General features: G+C 38.6%; 1 protein-coding gene across 1 annotated transcript in view; it reads right to left on the reverse strand.

The window, feature by feature from the left end:
- Nucleotides 1–20668, reverse strand: part of pex14 (peroxisomal biogenesis factor 14) — a 45576-nt gene that overhangs the window by 23566 nt on the left and 1342 nt on the right. Inside the window, exons 2-3 of the mRNA XM_061265477.1 lie at nt 20343–20393; nt 1490–1574 (exon numbers count right to left, since the gene is read on the reverse strand). Coding sequence (XP_061121461.1) covers nt 1490–1574; nt 20343–20393 — 136 coding nt within the window. The remainder of the gene's footprint in view (nt 1–1489; nt 1575–20342; nt 20394–20668) is intronic.

The raw sequence follows: 20668 nt of genomic DNA on the forward strand, positions 1-20668 counted from the left end.
TCAGCTGTCCAGACTCCAGCGTAAATATTGCCAGCAAGAGGAATCCAATTTAAATTCCACTCTACCGGGAGATAGTATTGTTTCATTTTATGTGTGCTTTGACATTTCTGGTCGTTAATATAAAGTAAAATCCAGAGGTATTTACATAAATATGACATTAAACTGTATTAGAAATTAAGACTGACGCGTTTGCAGTAGAAGAAGCAGGATGATTTAGTTTCTAGATCAAACGGTGAAGAAGACTGGGGCTGCATTTACACCGCAGCTCACAATGACCAAGTTCTGACTTAGTGTCCATCTGTGATATGTCTGTTTACCTGTACACAAGCGAAAAACGTACACCCCAGAAATAAAGGCGAAGTAGCCTTGTCAAGACAAAATAAATAAATAAATAAATAAATATGTCTTATAAGTCAGTATGAGGATGCACTTTTCCAAAGTAAATTATTTGATTCCGAGCTTTACTGTTGAGTGGCTGAAGAGTTATCCTCTCAAAACGGTAATGTACTCTATGCTTAGTGTTTCATTGCTTGAGTTTCTCTCATCTTTACAATGTCTTTCCCTGAGATCGATGTCCACATGCAAATTGAGGCTTCTTGTTCAGATCTACAGTGGAACTAACTTTCCAAAATAAATCTGCATTAAAACATCATACATATTTCATGGACTGGAAGTGCAGTGAGAGCAAACAGTTTTTCAAGTGCAGCAAATAGTTTAAAACAAAGAGAAACGAATGTAGTGTATGGTAGTATAAACATTTGGTGACAGGCTCTTAGTTTTATTTTTTATTTCACCAAACAATCTTCGCTGCGACAAACACAAAGAAAATATATCAAGAGCTAGGAAAAGTCTACTACAAACAGTAGGTTGTAGTAGGTTACTTACTCAGTTATTGAGCTTTTACACTATTGTTTTTAAACCCAACTTTAATAATGCCTGTGTTTAGACTATTATATTATATATATTATATATATATGCATATAGTGAAACAAGCCAAAACAAGTTCATTGGGGTAAGTCAAATAAATATTATGCACCATGTTTTAAAAGCAATCTCTCTGAATGGCAACAAAAGTCCTATCTGTCAGGTTTCAAAGTTACAGTAACAACAAAGTTAAGTAAAAGGGTTCAAATGCTGGAGGCCAATATTGAAAATTCCATTGAAAATGCAGAGGGAGTTTGTCAATATTAATTTTCCTGAACCCAAAGGAGCATCCCAACTGTTGTGTCATCTATTCACAGGGCCTGAATCACGCACTCTGTGGCTAAAAATCGACCCTGTTAGATCCCCCAGAGCTACAGCCCCAACCTCTGAGTCAAACAACCAACTATGGGCGGAAGCCTACCCTGCTGCATTTTTCAATACAAATGACTAACCATTTACACATCATCTGTATTGTATTGCTTTCATACATCACTTAGTTGGAATAAAATTAAGTTGTTTATTTCATTTCAATTTTATATTTCGTTTGCATAATCTAACCCCTTACCTTTTTTCTTCAGGAAGGCTTTTCTGGTGGCCAAGGGACTCTGATGTACTTTTGGATTTTGAAGAAATTTTATAGCTGTAGAAACCTAGGAAGAGACAAAAGGCAGACAAATGACAAAACATGAGATGCACAGGAAAATGAGACTTTTAAAAGGCAACACTGTCAGTAAAGGCAAGTATTCATTGAGAGTTTGTTTGAGGGGAAAGAAAAAAGACAATAAAGAATCCATTTAACGGAGACTGCTAATAACGGAGCCCACCTGACTACTTTCAAGCCACTGTAAATGGAGAGAATGACCAAATCAGCAGTTATAAAATTAGCCCATCAGGAGTGGTGGACAAATGGAGTAAGGAGCTTAATTTGCTATTACCCTCTTAAAGACAAACTTCCATTGCTAAGTGCGCTCTGAAAGAAAATCTATACTTAATGCGGAGGTGATCATTTGTATCTAATAACTTCAGAATCCGAGGCTGAAAACCTCTGTAATTCTTCCAGTTAAAAACCTGTCGTGATCAAATCACACAGCCTAAATGTTGTAATGACTTGAAACGTTAATGCACTACAAAGTTAAATAGCATCAGAACATCAAAAGTTTTAAGTGCACCGCTTTCATCGATTCTATTATGTTTTCCTTTGAGGTGAACTTTAATTTTCCATCCGAGTATGCATTTCCAAGAATTGGAAGGGAGGTGGAGGAATTATCCATCAAACTGCATTAAACAATACATTTGAAGTGGGCGGCCTCGGAAAATGAATAAATATGTAAGAAGTCAGAGAAAGGGGGAGATAACCGGAGAGGAGGTTTCAATGACTTATCACACCTGTGGTCCCCGTGATTCAATGGAGAAGTCATCCCTCTGATAGGTTGAAAGGTTTTGATTACTCTTCTTTTCTTTTAGTGTTGAAAAATACAAAGTGATTGAGCGCCTTGCCAGGAGTAATTCATTTTGGCTAATGCGTTGCATATACTGCGCACCCATTCCGATGCAAAAGCGCGACCGTTTAAACATGTCCGATGGGTGTTTGAGAAGGCGAGCAAACACACACAAGGCTATCGTGTCAAAGCAAATTCATGGTTCTTATTCAAGTGGACTTGACTTTTCATGAGTGCGTGCAGATTGCAATTAAGGTGAAACCAAATTAAGTACACTTTATTCTAAGATGGTAGTACATAAAATATTTCCAGGCAGTCAATAGAGGGCATTTATCAAAACGAACCAAATTTGCCAGTAAAATTTTGTTAGTGAACAGATAAACGCCACAGTTGTAACAATTAAGAGGTCTTGATGTACATGAGGGTCACAAAATGGATAATAATAACTACTATTTGGCTAAGGGATTTACACTTTTACCCACATTCACTGACAACTAGGGTTGTGAGGAATGGAATCTTTATATCTCAATTTCATTTTAACGATATCTCAACATATTATCAATCTATGAAACTTTTTATAGTGATTCTACACTAATTACAAATTCGACAAATTCTTTTCTGGTTTATTGTGTCCATGACCTTTCAACGACAGATTTAAGGATTAAGTGTCACCTTTAAGGATAATTAAGGCCTTCATTTAATAAAATTAAATTTAAGACACTTTTAGGTTCCCAGGGAAAGCACTTCAGAGGCAAGTAAATGAAAGGGCAATACTTATCCGCAAAGCCCCCATCACACGGAAAACAATAAAACTTTTGGGCCAAAATATAATGGCAAAACACATGCAGAAATGCAGCTTTGAGAGCGTGACAAAGAAATTCAGCTCTTCGACAGAATTACAGAACAACAAAAAGGAAAATCTAAAAACAGAAACACTCAATGGTGGTGTATTATGAAAATGTGTGCTGAGTGAGAGAATATTGTCACCTTACCGTAAATTTGTTTAAATTTAAAACCCAAATATGGTAACATTTCAGGTAAATTGAAATTTGGGGAAAACTTTATTTACTGTCAAAATATTATGGGAGCTATTTATTAGTTTCGGTTTTCATTCAACTTAAGACATGCTGATGACGTCCACGTCTAAAATTAAATAGTTTGAGTAAATGTTATTTTTAAAAAAACATGCCTCATGGCATTTGAAGGTCAAGGTTAGGAGCTTTATTCAATCTTACGCCAATATTTTGAAGACACCTATTATACCTGATATTACTAATAAAATATTTTGGTCATGTTAACAGCATAAGGGCAACATCTTGGAAAGCCCATGACCAGCTCAGCACCAAACTAATGAGGCACATGTCCATTTGTTTAGCGGTAGATCTTTAGGGAAAGGAAAAGTGCACTTCTTAACAGATGACATAGAAGCTTTAAACAAGTTCCACCCAGACATCTCAATCAATTATAACCACATTGCACAGATTTTAGGCTTGTCTTGTTATTGACTTATAGATCATCTCAGTTATAGTGTTGGGTAGCACAACTGAGCTTTCAGGGGGGTGGGGTGGATAACATGACAAGATATGTTTACCTCTGTCACAATTTAAGACAAAAATAATAACAATTTCTACTAGTAAAAAAACTAGTAAACTCCTTTGATTTGATTTTTATAACTATTTAAAAAAAATTCAAGCTCTACTTTCCCATGTGCTAAGTGCTTCACGTTAAGGGCAATAATCATTACAAACCAGATATCCATTAAAGTGTGAGGTGAAGCTGAAAAAGAGGCAAAAACTCAATCAGAGGAGCCGAGACCATTAACCAACACACTTACTGAGAGTGAAGTTGATGAGCGAACAGGATTACTGCCATGTTATTGAGTTTGAATTGGACAAGACTTGCGCTACGCTGCACAAAATTAGAAATGTAATGCGTTGATTTGTGCTAAATGAGAATAGAATATATTTATGCTCAGACCACATGGTTGGGGAATACATGTAAGCGGTTGTATATATAATAAGGTGTGTCAGAAACGTTCCAGGACTGTTATCACAAAATGTATAAATCTACTTGTCGTAAAACATGTTTTCAGCATTCTATGCTCCACATTCCATGCACTCCTTGAAGGGTTGGCGGCCCTCCGTAGCTCAATTGGCAGTGGCCATGTTGATGTAATCCACTTTAACAAAATGGCCAATGTTCTCACCCAGGAACTGCTAGATGCTCAGGACATTGTGAGCAGGCGCTTTGCAACCACGAGTTGTTCTGCCACAACGCTCACCTCTTTTCAACACTGAAGAACGCAACAGAAGATGTGCTGGTCAATCGTCTGGCCCACACTGACTGAGGGAAAGTTGTAGTTTGGGTTGAAAATTTGTACTTTTGTCAGTCCTGAAATTTTAAGTATTTTCGCTATACCAGCTAGTAAAACCATTTAATTAATAAAAGAGATATAACATGTATGATTTCATAAATACTGTAACTTTGAAAAAAAGCATGAATCTCAAGATGAAATAGTGACAACAGAGTGGTCAGAACGAACAGTTATTGGGATGAATCAACCCCTGATAATGTTCTTATATTGCCAACTAAGCAACTAAAATTATCCAAAAAAAAGAACAAAAACCTTCTGGATGAATACTAATACAAGGAATTATTAAGGCACACCTAAATAATTATTAATAAGCTCTAACTAGTTCCCCATAACAACTACTATACTTTTTCTCTATTTGGAAGCCATGAAGCAAGTAGAATTTAGGTAGGAGGTGTAATGGAGGGGGCTCAAAGGAAGTCAGCAAGTATAGGATTCAGTCTCAGTGTGAATCAATTCATTCCCAATTACCCTGGCCTGTATATTCATGTTAAAGTGCCCCTGATATGATGACACACTAATCGCCATGGACAAAAATTGCATTAGAATCATCTCACATTTCCACCTTTAAACACATATTTGGAAAATCAAAAGCATGAGAACGTGAGAGACAGCAAAAAATGAAGCTATTAATTTTATGCTTTCTTTAATGCAGGGGTGTCAAAGTCATTTTTTTCGCGGGCTGCATTGTAGTCATAGCTTCTTTCGGAGGGCCATTATGTCTGTTAACCCGAATAAATGTATGAGCACCTCATATTATATAGAGTAAAAGCTACAAAACAAACTGACAAATAACTCATTTTCAAATCAGACAAAACCTCATCAAATATTTAAAAAATATATACTATTAAAAGTGAAGACAATTTGCAATTCTAATAATGACACACGAATTTGATGCACAATTTGTCTTCGCGGGCCACATAAAATGATGTGGCGGGCCGTATCTGGCCCCCGGGCCTTGAGTTTGACACCTGTGCTTTAGAGCAGTGGTCCCCAACCTTTTTTGTGCCACGGACCGGTTACATGTCAGAAATATTTTCGCGGACCGGCATTTATATAAATAAATAATGCATTTATATAAATAAATAAACAATACATTTATAATGAATATATAAATGCGATGAAATAAAATGATACGACTGACATAAAACCAAGTACAAATGACAAAAATAAAACTCACCATTACGTTGAATTAGTGGGAGCACTGAGTTTGTTTCTCAGAAACGAGCCGGTCCCATCTAGACGTAATCGGAGACAATGACACCCGAAGTGATTAAGGTTTGTCTTTTATTGCAGGATGCTTGGTCTCCATGTGTTGAAGCAGTTTTGAATGCTTCATTGCCTGGTCAGTTAGCCTGTCGCCACATATTAGCTTTGCGGGCTCGACTGGGGAAACATGTCACGTGACCGGGACGAGTGTTTTGACCTGAATTAATTGATTGTTGATAAAAAAATAAAAAATAAATCTGTGCGGCTTGGCGGCCCGGTACCAAGTGACCCACGGACCGGTACCGGTCCGCGGCCCGGTGGTTGGGGACCACTGCTTTAGAGGATATGATTAAACCAAATATCATCCTGATACAAGAGCACATCTAACAAAAATGAAGCTTTAATAATTACTGTATTTCCTTTACTCGCCTGACTGGTTGATGTGACCAACAGCGCCTTTTAGCCATACAATCTTTTAAAAGAGGGTTTTTTAAATGCCCTTCTAATTGTGACATGGTTCCCACCTTAATATGACCTTTGTAGAGAAAGCAAAAGCCTCATGGGAGCAGCTATAGAAAAGTATTGACCCTGTTAGAGATCAGGAAGCGAGGTGCATGCATGCTCCACTTATACACTATACAAGATATATTGTATTGTATTGTACTGTGCTGTACTGTACTGTACTGTGTTTTTGGTTATTATCAAGAAAAGCATAGAAAATAGCTGCATATATTAAGAGCTATTTTTTGTTGACGTATTTGTCCAAATAGAAATATCTTTAGTTGTACCAGGCATTAGAAATGAACAAGAAACTGAGGAAACAGATGCGATCTAAGATTTTATCCACGATTGTACCTTACCTCAACAGTGTGGCCAGTACGTACTTGGTTTCACTTTGATTACTTTTATTTTCGGGACAAAACCGGAACACTTCACAAAAACTACAACACCTGCTTATATAACAATTGTGTGAAAACGGGTCAAATCAACCGGTTTTATTATAGATTTTGTCACAGGGGTGGAAAGCAAAAGGGTAAATAACCTTGGCAGAATTTCTGTGTCCTGTGCTCTTAGAATGTGGTCAATTTTTATTGAATGATGCCCAACGTTTGAAAATTAAAAGGTCAAAGTCAACATCTCAACACATGAAACACACAATGGAAAACCCAATTGACATTTAGGTTTAAAAATAACGTGTGTATCAGTGTATCAGTGACAGCCACTGGCAAGGCTACGAAGAAGATATCAAAGCGGGATTACGCAATTTTTTCAAAGAGGACCTAAACGGAAATCTGAGTTATGTTCCGTCTTTTCAGACTGCATGTACTGACCAAACTTTCCATTTAGCTTAGTTTGGAAATCAGCACTCTATCACCACAAATATGAAAAGGCTGAGTGGTGAGAAAAAAATGAAGGGTAAAGTACAGTTGATTCTTCACCACGGACTATGAAACAGTAAAACTACAAACTCGATACAATATAATACAAGTGAATGTATCATACTGTTGATTTCTCCCTAAAAATGAAAATAGAGGTCATGTTAACTATAATTAACAAAAAATACAGTTTACCCGCACATATAATGATTTATCAAGTTATCCGATGACCAAGGTTTTTTTCAACTAAGCTTGTGCCTCAACACCTAGTATGATGGTTTGACATTCAAGTTTTATGCTAGTTATAGGTGCATTTACTTGGAACTGATATATATAGATCGGGCGGACGCTTATTATTATAAGAGTTGGAATCAAGAACCGTTAGGCACCTGAATTCAACCAAAGACCCGAAATCGTAACCGGAATCGTCCAAATCCAAACGATGCCCAACTCTGGTCCTGACAGATTTGTGGACATCAGTAAAGGCTGAAGTTGCTTATCATTCATTAGAATGTGATTCCGATAAACTGCACAGCACATCATATATGAAGTATGAACATTTGCAAACCCCCTCATTACGGACGGGTACCGATCCATGTAACTAACCTGGCCCCGGAGCTTGATTATTGACAACTGGAGTATTGATGAGCTCCACCCTTAACAGTTCTGTTAACGGTTTTGGAAAAATGACTCTTTAAAAAAAAATATTGAGAAAAAAAAAAAAGTTTAGACAACATATTTTGCACCTTATATTTCTTTGATCTCCTTTCTCACTAGCAATTACATTATTATATATATTATATCAAGTATGCATTTTCACAACTAGAGATGAGCCATTCCGTTCTGCTGTAACAAAGGCTAATTTCTTTTTCTGTGCATAATTAGTTTTACTTATTTTACATGGATGTCGTAGTAGGAAGACAAGCACATTCATTATTATATATTAAAAAAAAAAAAAAAAAAAAAAAAAAAAAAAATCCAATTCTTGCTTTGCTGTTTTTCCAAACAAAAATAGCACTGATAAAAACAATGTTGAAGTACAGGATCCATAAGCAGTTTCGATAAGCATCCCTACCCCGCATTCACCTTTACAGTTGCTGCTTATTAGTGACAATGTGGCTTTAAACATTTGCACATGCAAGTCACTTTTGGCCACACAGTCATCACATTTGAAAAGTAATGTGAATAACCACACACAAAAATCGAATGAACAAAATACACGATCTGAGCACTCGACACTGGACATAAGTATGACCATATGGCAATGGAACATGAAAGCCTGGCATTTTCAAAAATGTTCAGGTTTCAACATTGCTCTTACACCGAAAGGCTAAGTGGCTCAATTTGTATTTGTTTTTATTCAGACAGTCCCAAAACTGTTTTGTTTAACAAGGGTCTGACATTTCTTAGTGCGCAAATGCAATGTAGTGAGATGTGAATGTTTCGTTAAAAAGGAGCTCACAGAGGATCGATGGCTAAAGAGGGAAGAGATTTGAACAAAAATGCTAAAATGGACCACAAATGCTTTTTAATTCAGGTAAAAGGCAAAAACCATGATCCGGGTGCTGCTCTAAGATATGAGGGTCATCCTATATGAACCCTTTTCACTTTAGCAGTCAGGGGTGCAGTAGAGGAGTCACAGTGGAGCACAACAAACTACTTAGCCACCACAAAACATTCCAGCCTTTTCTCAGCTGCAATCCAGTAATGGATACTTCCTCAGATCCTCAATTGGTCAAAATGTTTTCATACAATAATTTAATTCAGAAACACATTTACAAAGCAGGAGTAATCAATTTTAATTAGTTGATTTTTTTTTCATTCGCGTAGAATTTAATGTACTGCCATCGATCTCTTTTGTTCTTTAATGCAGTGCCTCTTTCCTGTAATTTGAAGCTTTCCTTTTCCTTTTTTTCCTCCAACCCCTCTCCAAACAGGCAATGATGACATTCTGTGACAAACAGAATGTGCTCATCAGCAAAGGGAACAGACATACCAATGCAACTTTAGATCAGTGGAATGTACCCAACTTGAACACACATGTGCAACAGATGAAAAACCTCAAAGCTTGAAGGCATTAACAAAGCTTAGGAAAACTAAGGTCAATTGTAGAGATTAAACGTTTTGTTATTTTGTGCACGCATGCGCTACAAGAGGAAAGCTTTGCACAACGGTGATTAAAACATTTTATCTGGTTACCTCCGTAAAAACAGATATTTCACCTGTTTTCGAATAATTGTTTTAAATTTCAAAAAGCATACTAAAATCAATAGCATTTGGTACATCATGTACATTTCTCTGATTTCTGTGTTCGCTGGGAAAGATAAACCCGCAATAGAACGATAGTAGGCCGACATTGTCAAAAACGTTCATGTTGAGATGCTTTTGAAGCCATGTGTTTTCACTCACAAAAACAAACTGGTGAAAACCACCGTGATTTTGAAAATCTAGTGGTAGAGCAGCCAGATGGAGTAAACCACAACTGCATTTCTTGAGACCGACCCTGCACCTTGTGTTGTCCTTCACATCATGAAGGACCGGCGGGCTTTCGCATTCAATTAGCTGATTGAGGCAAAATGTAAGCGGCACCAGCAGCAAACATTGTGACGCTTGTGTCCAACGGACACACCACAGAAGTTGTGTTGCCCTGTCGGGATGACCGAGGCCTTCGTCACAGGCAAATTGCAGTGACAAGCCTATCGTCCACAGACTCAAGCTGGCTTGTGCGTGGCATCCTGTCACCTGCCAAATTAACTAATAAAACTACAATGGAGAGGCAAGTGACAGCAGATAGAAGCATCCTTTTATTGATCAAATTATTATTTCTTGAGTACACCATGCCAACCTGGCAACATAGTGCTAACAAAGACAACCAGACAGATTGTGACATTCCCGTGACATTATAATCACACGTCAACCCCCTCGCCAGTCAATAGGCCGAGCGCGCTAATTGTGTGTCCTGGATCACCAATTTCATGGTCTTCAAAGGGGGGGATGCAGGGGCAGGAATTGGTGGCATGACCCTCCACACATGGATGAGAGCTCTCTTTCCTCTCGGAGGATACAAGGCGAGGACAGTGTCAGGAGATGCATGCTGAGGCCAGAGTGAATCCAGAGAGGATTAACATCACCATCTACTGGTTAGGGGTGGTACATGCGCTTCCAAGGGGTGAGGGAAAGGATGGCAGTACCCTTGTGGCCTGTCTTTGACACAGACCTGTCAGAAACATTTAGACACACTTGCCAAACAATGGCATATCTACAGCGGCAGATAAGTCAGAATGCAATTGCCATGGGGGGGGGGGGGGGGGGGGGCGGCACGAAACAAAGAGTACCGACTCGAAAAAAATGTTGGTAAACTGCTTTACTGGAGGCCTCCAGCAATTTATGAGGATCTGACCTATGGGAGTAAGATAAGCAATAAAGGAGTGTGGTGCTGACTGCATAGGAAAGTAACAATCTTCAGGCTCGCAGAATTAGAAGTTATCTTTCATCTATTTAAGTCCCTGCCGGACTGCACCAACGCGACAGCCCGTCACATTGAATAATCATTCTTCATTTCAACCTATCTGAACCGGTCAGACTCTGCACTGATGATCTCATAGTTGTAAAATACCATGAAGTCACATGTGTGGCGTTTTGTTTATACATGACACACCTTAGCATGATACACCTTTCCTCAGAAGTTCAGAGCCAAGTTGTGGAGAAGATTGGAAAAAGAGTGATGAATAAGGATAAGTGCCAGAACTAGCACTGGCCCTATTTGGATTCATGATATGATAAGTTTCAATTATGATTTCATATCTTTGTACTATATTTCTTTATTACTTCTAACATTTATTGGGCTTGAAATCTCAATTGAAGCCATTCCATACAGAATGATTTACCTCACGTGCAAAAATTGATCAATCAAAGTGGCTAAATCTCAAAATATTGTATTATTCTACATACCTTTTACTTTTCCAAGTGGATAAATCTCAAAATATTGTATTATTCTACATACATTGGACTTTTTAGGGTAAAGGCAACAATTAAGTTTTTACAAAATACGTAGCTAGATTCCAAATAGCTATCTCAGCGCATAAGGTACTTCAGTGAAATTTGTCTCTACCCTCATTAAATGACATTTAATTAATTTATTTATTTTTTCTTTACTAATAAGTTAAGTCCTAGTGGTAGTTGTGAAAGATCTAATGTAACGCTTTATGAAGCTGCAGACACCCTGGACAATAGCTCTACACAAAATTAAAGAAGGCAAAACTGATGGATGACAAGAGAAGAAAGACATGTGCAGGCTCAAGAATGGCAAAATCCAGGGTGTTGTGTTACACCAAAAGAGCAAAGTTGACAAGACCAAATAGAAATGTCAATGCCCTGTCTCTACATTTGACTCACTTCCCTTTTCCCCATTGCGGTGATACTCAAAACCACTTTCTATAGAGTAGAACATGCTTTCAGACAGACGACATGAACAAGGACAACACAAATGAAGCGACATACCAACAGCGTTGTGTTACAAGTCATGTTTGGGCTTTGGGGAGAACCAAAGAGGACTTCACTCTTTCCATCAGTCTGCCAGAGCCTCCTATAAAAAAGTATCCAGGTTGTATTTATTGCAGAGCTACTGCAATAAATACAATGTGGACTGCTTCAGTTCATGGTGGCAACAATACACACAGCCATCTATGATTCTAATCAAAGAGAAAGCAAAATACCGGTGCCAGGAGAGCGGCAGTAGAAAACAAATGCAATATTCATGTTAATCACTGCATTAACAAGACGTTGACAGTCTTGACAATCGAGCAATGATGGGGACGCCTAGATGTTGAATAATTGTTAGGCGAGCCAGAGGGGATGGTTGTTTTTTCCAGTATTCCATGCCGTTTCACTCCGGATTTCCACTTGTGCTACAAATGGATAAAGTTTCACCACACAAGTTGAAAAGTGTGTACATCACGCAGTCTGAGGTGGCCGGCCGCCTTTAAAAATGCTTTAAAATCCCATTTTGGGAAAAACTGGGTGTGGGGGGTTGAAACATTTTTATACTCTACACAAAGGAGTTTTAACTAGACTCAACACTTTGAAGTGAGGCTAATTAGACAGCATAAGTCAGAGTGATGTGCTGTTTAGTTTTAAGATGATTTATTTTAAGATGATTATACGTTTCATTTTTTGTTACCCTAATTTATTAGCACTCACTATCGCTATTTTAGATTCCCCAGATAAAGCCGCAATCTCAGGAAACCATACACAGAGAAAAGATGAAATCCCATTAGCATTTTGCTTTCATTATTTTTAATCAAAAACAGAAAACTGACACATTAATTAATAGCCATTACCACTTTTGCCACTCTCTCAGAGAAAACATTGTTGGGGGGAAGCAATTAACTTCACAAAATAATGAAAAAAAGGGGGGGGGGATTAAAAAAAAAAAACGAATAAATGTCTTCATACTGTAGGCCCTATAAAAGTAAGATGTGCAATATATTCTAGTTGTCATATTCCATTAAACTGCTATTACAGTCTTGACGGAACTATTAGTCACTACGTTAATATGCTGTTGTATAGTACATTATTAGTGTACAAGCTTGCTTTCTGCAACAGTGCATTCATTTGCTTTCAAACAAGTCGATTGTTGCACCTCTAGGACTTTTATTACTGATTGAGAAAGAGTCAAAAACACTGAGTTGAATCTCCTTTAAACCTCCCCTACCCTACCCTCCTTTTGTATAAAGTGCATTCACGTAGGCATAAATTCATAATTTGCATTCGACCATTTCTTCGAGGTGACATACGAGCCTTTTGTCAACACGTGCTTTTCCACTATGCGGTCTGTGTTCCATCTATATGAATTACAGCTGGGATTGCAAGAGCAAATTATTTGATTATTTATGCATGTATGACTGTATAAGGGGCTACCAAGGCAAACAAGGAATTACTTGATTGGCCTAAGTTCAGTTAACAAAGGAAGAAATATGATATTGGTCGCTGGGGCAATCAAATGTCAACATGATTAAAATGGTCACTCTTGGTTCAAACATCTAAATTACACGGCGTAAAACCTCACGCATATGTATGATAAATACTTATTTTAGCACAGAGCTCATCCATAGCTATACACCCTTAGCAAGAACTATGGTTTTTAATTAAAATTTCTCCCAAAAGGCTTTTTTTTTTTAATTACATAATTAGTCTAAGCAGCCTGTTAAGAAGTGTGGTTTGCAAAATGCACTGAGGGAAAGCCAGCATTTAGACAAAATATCTGTCACTGTGGGGGTGCTCGCATACAAATGATCAGATAACTTATGGTGGAGACAGATGAGATGGGAGTGGGGGTTAGTTTAACAGAGTACTTATACCACATGGCACTCTTGTCTTTTTCCCTGTTTTTCACACTAAGTAGATATTTTTAAATTTCGTTGTACATGTTACAATGACAAATAAAGATCTATTCTATTCTATATGCAGCAACCGTTATTACATCTCTGGATATGAGACAAAAAGCAGCAGGTTAAGCGTGGTGCCAGCTTTGCAGTTTAGTAGAGACAAAAAAAGATGGCGAAGGGGAGGATTACGTTTGCGATGTTAAATCACACTCGAGACGACATCCCAAAAAAGTGAGAAATATGCTGACAAATAAAAAGGTCTCAGTACTTGAATTACCATAGTCATTTACCTATTAAAGTGAGGCTGCTTCCTGTCAATCAACAGCCATCACATTCTCATTTTGTGGCGGAAAGCAGACGTAATTGCTTCTCATACTAATCAACACAACTTGTGTAATTATGCCTTGAAAGTGACATTGGAGGCTGAGAGCGATGTGAGCAGTCTTGACAGCGGAGACATCTCCGATTCATCAGGAGATTTCCAACCTCGCTGCAAGGAGACGAGCAACTCGCCGACCAAGTCGCTCACTCTGGCAGTTTGCGTCCGTAAACACAAAGAAAAGATGATAAATCAAGCGGAAGTAATTACAAAGCAGAAGAGGAACGAAGCCTCGGCTCGGTGAGGCCACTTTCCCCACAGTACTGGAGCAAAATGACGATGTGCAATTAAATCAGTCTTCTATAATTTCTCAAATAAATACACTATGACAGTTCACTAAATTGTGGGAGAATGAGAAATTACAACACTGTTCCCAGACTGTTTACATTGCTCATCTTGCTGAGACAAAACACGACAAACGCATTTCTAAGCAAACGTTAAATTGACAAACGCAAACATTGAATTTGGCTTGCTCACAGACCAAACACATGGTTGCCCAACAGAATTTTGTGTAAAATTAGCTTTGACAAAAACATTTTCCTGAGATACATCTGCAACAAGTCACTATGTGGCCTAACCAGCAAGGTCAAAAGCGGGTCAAAAATAATTGCTGAAACCAAAGAGCCACAAAAGATGACACAATCCACACAAACAGCTTTAGTACTTTTCAGTGAATTAAAGGATCCCCAATTCACTCAATAAAAAGGCAAGATAAAAGGCTGTGTTGGTAAAGCAGCTCCAAGTCCAGATCTGCAAAAGCAGAAACCACAAAATAGATCAAATTCATAAACTGGGCTGGAATCATCTGGCCTCATCAATTTGAATGATGTGGGTGGAACCAACAGAAAGGAGTTGGCAACTTCAAAAAGAAGTCAACTGGTAATTTTGGCACACTATTAGGGGAATACGCTAAATGATTTCATCTGCAAACAGAGACAAAGAAAAGATTTATGGCTTATAAAAACAAGTTTTGAGAAATAAATTTTAAAAAAGCCTTGCCTGTGTCATTCTTCCTTCAATGCCTTCAAACTCAGCTCATATCTAAAGAAATTCTCTTCCGATGGTATACAAATCAATTGCATGAAAAAGAAAGGCTAAACAGGAAAAGCAAGTGTGATTCACCTCCTGCGTTCAACCCTAATGAGTCAAAAAGTGTGACCTGCGCTTCAACAAGAAGTCCCAGCCAGAAGCTGTAAACTCATTTTCCCTCATTCAAGGCAGCAATGTCGGCAGCAAGATGTGCTCTGAGCATGCACGATAAATCTGACGTGAAATCATAATCATAAAAGCAATTAGCTGACCCTGTGCCACTCGTCCTTGGACATGACAGTGAGAATTCATTCAGAGTCCTCTAAGGATGCTGGCTGCGGGGTTGAGAGGGGTGGGGTGGGGTGGAGTGGGGAGTGGTGGGGTGGGGTGGGGCGGGGTAGTGCAACACAGCAACAATAAAATGGAGGGCCCTTCTTGTATCATTAACCACTGAAACAAGCAGCGCATGATGCACCAAGACTGTTGTGCTGCAAAAACAACTCATACTTTTCAAAGACAGACTTGGCTTTTATCCCGCACTCAGAGGATTACGCTCGAGTAATATGTCAGAATCGACTCAAAGTGCGGTCATAGGTAATGCCATTTATTTAAGTCGCCTGTCGGAAATCAGGCAATTCCCCACTTTCACTTCCACACCCAGTAATTACACAGAGGCCAAACTAGTGCCTGCCACCTAGTGACCATCTTCCTCAATAATCATGAAATATCTCTGAGCCTCTTGCCCCCGCTCGGACCATAACTCTCCTTTACGGCAGACAACTCCAATAAAGGATTACAATTACAATTAAAGTAATGAGCAAAGAGGAAAAAAGAAAGATCTCTGAAGGTTCCCTTGACTAACTAAATGGTAGCCTAGTTTCCTGACAGAATTGAGTTAACATAGCAGAATCATCAGTGACTCCCAAATAATTAATTTGGAGAGTGCTGCAACTTGCAAGCCTTAAAATTTGAAATAATGAATATTAAAAAGTGATGAATGTGAAGTATGAATTAACAGAGATGAGAACTTTTTTGAAACTTTTCTTTTGACAAATAGAATGGTCGGAGAAGAAAATTACAAGAGCTGCGAGTAGCCATTAAGGGCCCCTCAAAAAACTGGCAACTTTGGGGTCCTGGCACATTGGAGAAATGGCATAATGGAGTAATGGCATATCACAAAATAAAGGAAAAATAATAATCATTTTATATCTTCATGCTAAACAACCACAGGTTGAAATTTTGAAATTCAAAATGGCCAACTTCCAGTTTGGTTTTAAGGTATGGCTCCAAAGACTTTTTCAGTATGTCTTGGGCTGTTACAGGGGAACATTATATGGGGCGTTACTGAGGCATTTATTGTAAAGGGTATAATAACTCTCTAAAAATATAGATTCTTTTTGCTAGGCCTGATATGTGTGCAGAAAGACAAACACCTGTTTGCTTGTGCATGAAAACAAAGTTTTTGGTACTCTGCCGGCAAAAATTTAAAAGATATCCACAATGGTAATTTTTTGGGGAAATACGGGTGCAAAAAAAAAAAAAAAACACGAAATAATGTTGTGCCCATTGTGAAACATGGAGGAGGTTCATTTGTGCTCTGGGGCTGCTTTGCTACACAATGGACTGTATGACTGTACAATGAACTCTAACGACAATTAGGACACTGGAACAAAACGTGATTGCCAGTGTCAGAAAACTCAGTTCAAGATGCAAATCATCGGTTTTCTCAAAGGATAAAGGCCCCAAAACACAGCTAAAAGCTCCTGCAAATAGCTCAAAACAAAACACTGATTTATTCTAAAGATTCCTTTTAATTCTGCTGGTCCACGATTCAAATGCATGTGCAGTAAATTTTCTTTCATTTTTTTACTTGTCAGTTTTAAAATTTGAGTACCGTATTTTCCGGCCTATAAGGCGCACCGGACTATAAGGCGCACCTTCAATGAATGGCCCATTTTAAAACTTTATCCTTATATAAGGCGCACCGGACTATAAGGCGCACCATTAATGCATCATGTCAGATTTTTAATCCAAATCAAATCATTCTCCATTTTATCTTTTTTATTTCAACTTCAGACGCAACAAATTACTTTATAATCATAAAATAATGATCCATAGTCTTTTTGAGTCATGATTCATAGTCTTCAGCGGGCCACTTATGATTGATTTCATGAAACAATGCTTTGGGCCAGTTTAAATTTAGAAATTTGGTCCATATATAAGGCGCACCGGACTATAAGGCGCACTGTTGGTTTTTGAGAAAATTTTAGGTTTTTAGGTGCGCCTTATAGGGCGGAAAATACGGTATTTTAAATCCATCAGACATTAAGAGAGTGTACTCTTGTGTGAAAAACTGCAAAATTATTTTTGTTTTACTGTCCCACTACTGTCAAGAAGGAGAGACTAAAGAATTGTCATGACCTCAGACTTAGCATCTGATACAATTTTACATAACACACACATACACACACACAAAGAATAGAAAAATCTCTTTTTGGGGGTGACACAAAGAACATCAGCCTGCACAGCTGGCGGGGGAAGAGCAGTAAACTATTCTGCTGAATAAAGGCTTCAGAGTCAAAAGGAGAGCACTGGCAGAGGTGCCTTCATGTTTGTGGCTGTACTGATTATTGCTGGCACACACATTCAGGTGCCCCCCCGTCAACTCCAGTGCTTAACACCCAACCTCTGTAGTATGACGGCGGCTGCGGAAGGGCGACAGAAATTTGGAGACTGCTGAGCTGCAACTGATCACTTCAAAGCAGCTTATTTAACGCTCACTAAATTTTTCATCATAGTCGCTAAATATCCTGGGGAAGAGGGGCTTTTGAAGTTGCAGCGAGAGCAACGATGTTTCTACAATTCTTTGTCGTGCTCTAAAAATAAATTTAAAAAAAACATCCTCAGTTTATATTTCATACATCCTCACACAGTCACTATAAAGACTTCATAAGTTGTATCAACATTTTGCTTAGTGATGCAAATATTTATAGACTCACCTTTAAAAATACGAGACTACAAAAACAATAATACATAACTGCCAAACATCTTGTTGAGTGTAGTTTCACTATGTTGTCCTTAGAGCAAAAGTTAAACTTTAAAAATAAATAATTACAAAACAGGGATTGTCCTACTTTACTACTTAGCCATAAATATGGTTTCCACCAACATTTTACAAATGTTTCCATTGGCCCACTTCACGCTATTTTATTTTGACCCCGGTATTTATTGGCCTGTTAAATTCAAGAAAATTACATTTGAGATACTTTAATGGCAGAGAAGAAAAAACTCTTAGCACAGAGGTATGAAAGACAAGAAGAAGATAGGGAGTGACGACGGCGCGACACCATTGAGCGGTAGGTGGCGAGCGGTAGGAAGGGGGGGGCAGAGAAAGTGGGGCTGAGTAGTCGGCAAAAAGCAGCGCTGGAGGCAACACGAGCGGCTGGCAGCGACTGGTACACCAGTCAAACATGGTTGTCCCAGTCTCTCCCATCCTCGCGCGCGCTCTCTCTCGCTCTCTCAATACTTAAACTCAGCTGGACATCCATTACCACAAAGGAAAGCCCACGTGGTGCAGTGTTTTTGGGCCTACTGATTTGGTCGAGGCTAAATCAGAACCCCTAGGCTGAACTGGTACCCCCAGTCTGACATGCACGTGCATGTAAATGTTATACAAATGCACATGGTCTCGCTCTCTTGGTCTCTCACTCTCTTGCTAGCTCGCTCACTCAATGCCCTCCCAACCCTGCCGGCACTCCCTTTCCTCTCATCCAGATAAAATCCTTTCAGACACAAATTTCAATTATTCACCTCATCCAAATAATGCCATGTGACAAGAATTATCCCTACTGTAATAATCCACTTAACTGGGAAAGAGCAGCTCATCAAAAAGAGAAAGGAGAAAAGGGACCGCAAGTGAGGGCAGTCGTGTGTGTGCGTGTGTGTGTGTGCGCGAGCATGCGTGCGTGTACATGTGCGTGCATGCATGTGTATGGAGTGCGAATTGCTGCTTGTCAACCAGTCTCGAATCAGAACCCTCCAAACAAGAATGTCTGCCCCTTTTTGAAAAGGCCGTCTTCAAGCGATATGGGATGATGAAATTGAAGTAAATTGAAAGAAAGCCTGAGAGAATGCTCCCCCAATCAATAACCCCAGGATTAAATTAGCCTTGGCATGAAGGCATGATGTGGTGGGGGGGGCTGCGAGGGGATGTGAATGATGGTGAATGACATTGAGACATGTTGGCTAAACAATACCCAACTCCTAACCTGGATGCTATGCTGCATCCATACAAGGACATTTAATGTACAGTACACTGCTTGGCAACAACAATTCAGTGTCTTTAATCATGTAAACTTGCTTATGTGTACATTTAAACACTTTACACATCGCCACTGAAAAGTGATGATACGACTTTAAATGTTGCCAACCTTGCATTCACCTCTTGCATTAAATGAGTTGATATGATGCAGTCACTCTCTCTATTGCTCAGCCGTGGGGTTGCTACACCGTAAGAGAAGTTTTACTTTTTAGTAATTCCGTATTCAGCCGGTGGAAAATGTATATTGGCCAATGTATGTCAAATTTATTTCAATGTAACGAGTAAGAGGTGCTATAAAGCACGTTGCAACTTTCTGAGCAGATGGTGGGTTTTACCTGGATTTAATAATAAGGAAACACAAGTTAATCTTGAATCTTATATAAAAAAATTAAAATAAATAAATAAATAAACATTAATAGGGATCAGACAACAGAGCTTAGATTTGCTTGTGTACAAATTAAACTTTCCACTGATCTAATCTAGGCTATATAAGGTCTACCAATATTTACCATTTCGTGCACATTTTATGATTGGCTCTGTTTTAATTCACTAATCCACAAATTAAGACAACATCTGCACTCATGCATTGTGGCATTACCGCCTACATGTAAGCGATGTATTGAAACTTTGTTTAAAACTTTGCTCCATATGTATCTTTCTGCAAATCACTACCACTGATTTCCTTTCTGATGAGATACTGCAAATGCAGTATATACCATATAAATAACAGTATAACGCCCATTATTTATTAAAACATATTCATCACAACACGGTTTCCTGATTACATGAGATTAAAAATATCGAATATGCTCTCACTTATACGTGCTTGCTTTAAAGAAACTGTAAACTGAATTTCTGCTAGAGATTCTAGTCAGTTGTTTTTAATGAGTGAAAAGTTTACTTCTTACCAGTTCTTCTCTGAGGGGAGCCGGCACATCGTTACCAGGAAGAAGGGCAGCCTGGGTGTAAACAAGAAACAGTATTAGAGTGCCACCTGCTGGATGACTGATGAAGTGCATGTATCAACTTGGTCATGTTTGATGCTGCAGAACCAAAGTCTTTGTACTTAATTATTAATCACAGATACTTACCTGACCTTAACAGTTACAGATTTGTTAAGAGGACATTGTTTCCCAACCGACAGTATTGACCAGTAGCTGACAGACTGTCAATGATTAAGATGACAAAATGTAGAGTTTCTGTAGAAATTGTGTGTGAAGGCTGAAATGTGTAT

This window comes from Syngnathus typhle, linkage group LG2 (assembly GCF_033458585.1).
Source record: "Syngnathus typhle isolate RoL2023-S1 ecotype Sweden linkage group LG2, RoL_Styp_1.0, whole genome shotgun sequence".
In the NCBI taxonomy this organism is placed as follows: Eukaryota; Metazoa; Chordata; class Actinopteri; order Syngnathiformes; family Syngnathidae; genus Syngnathus; species Syngnathus typhle.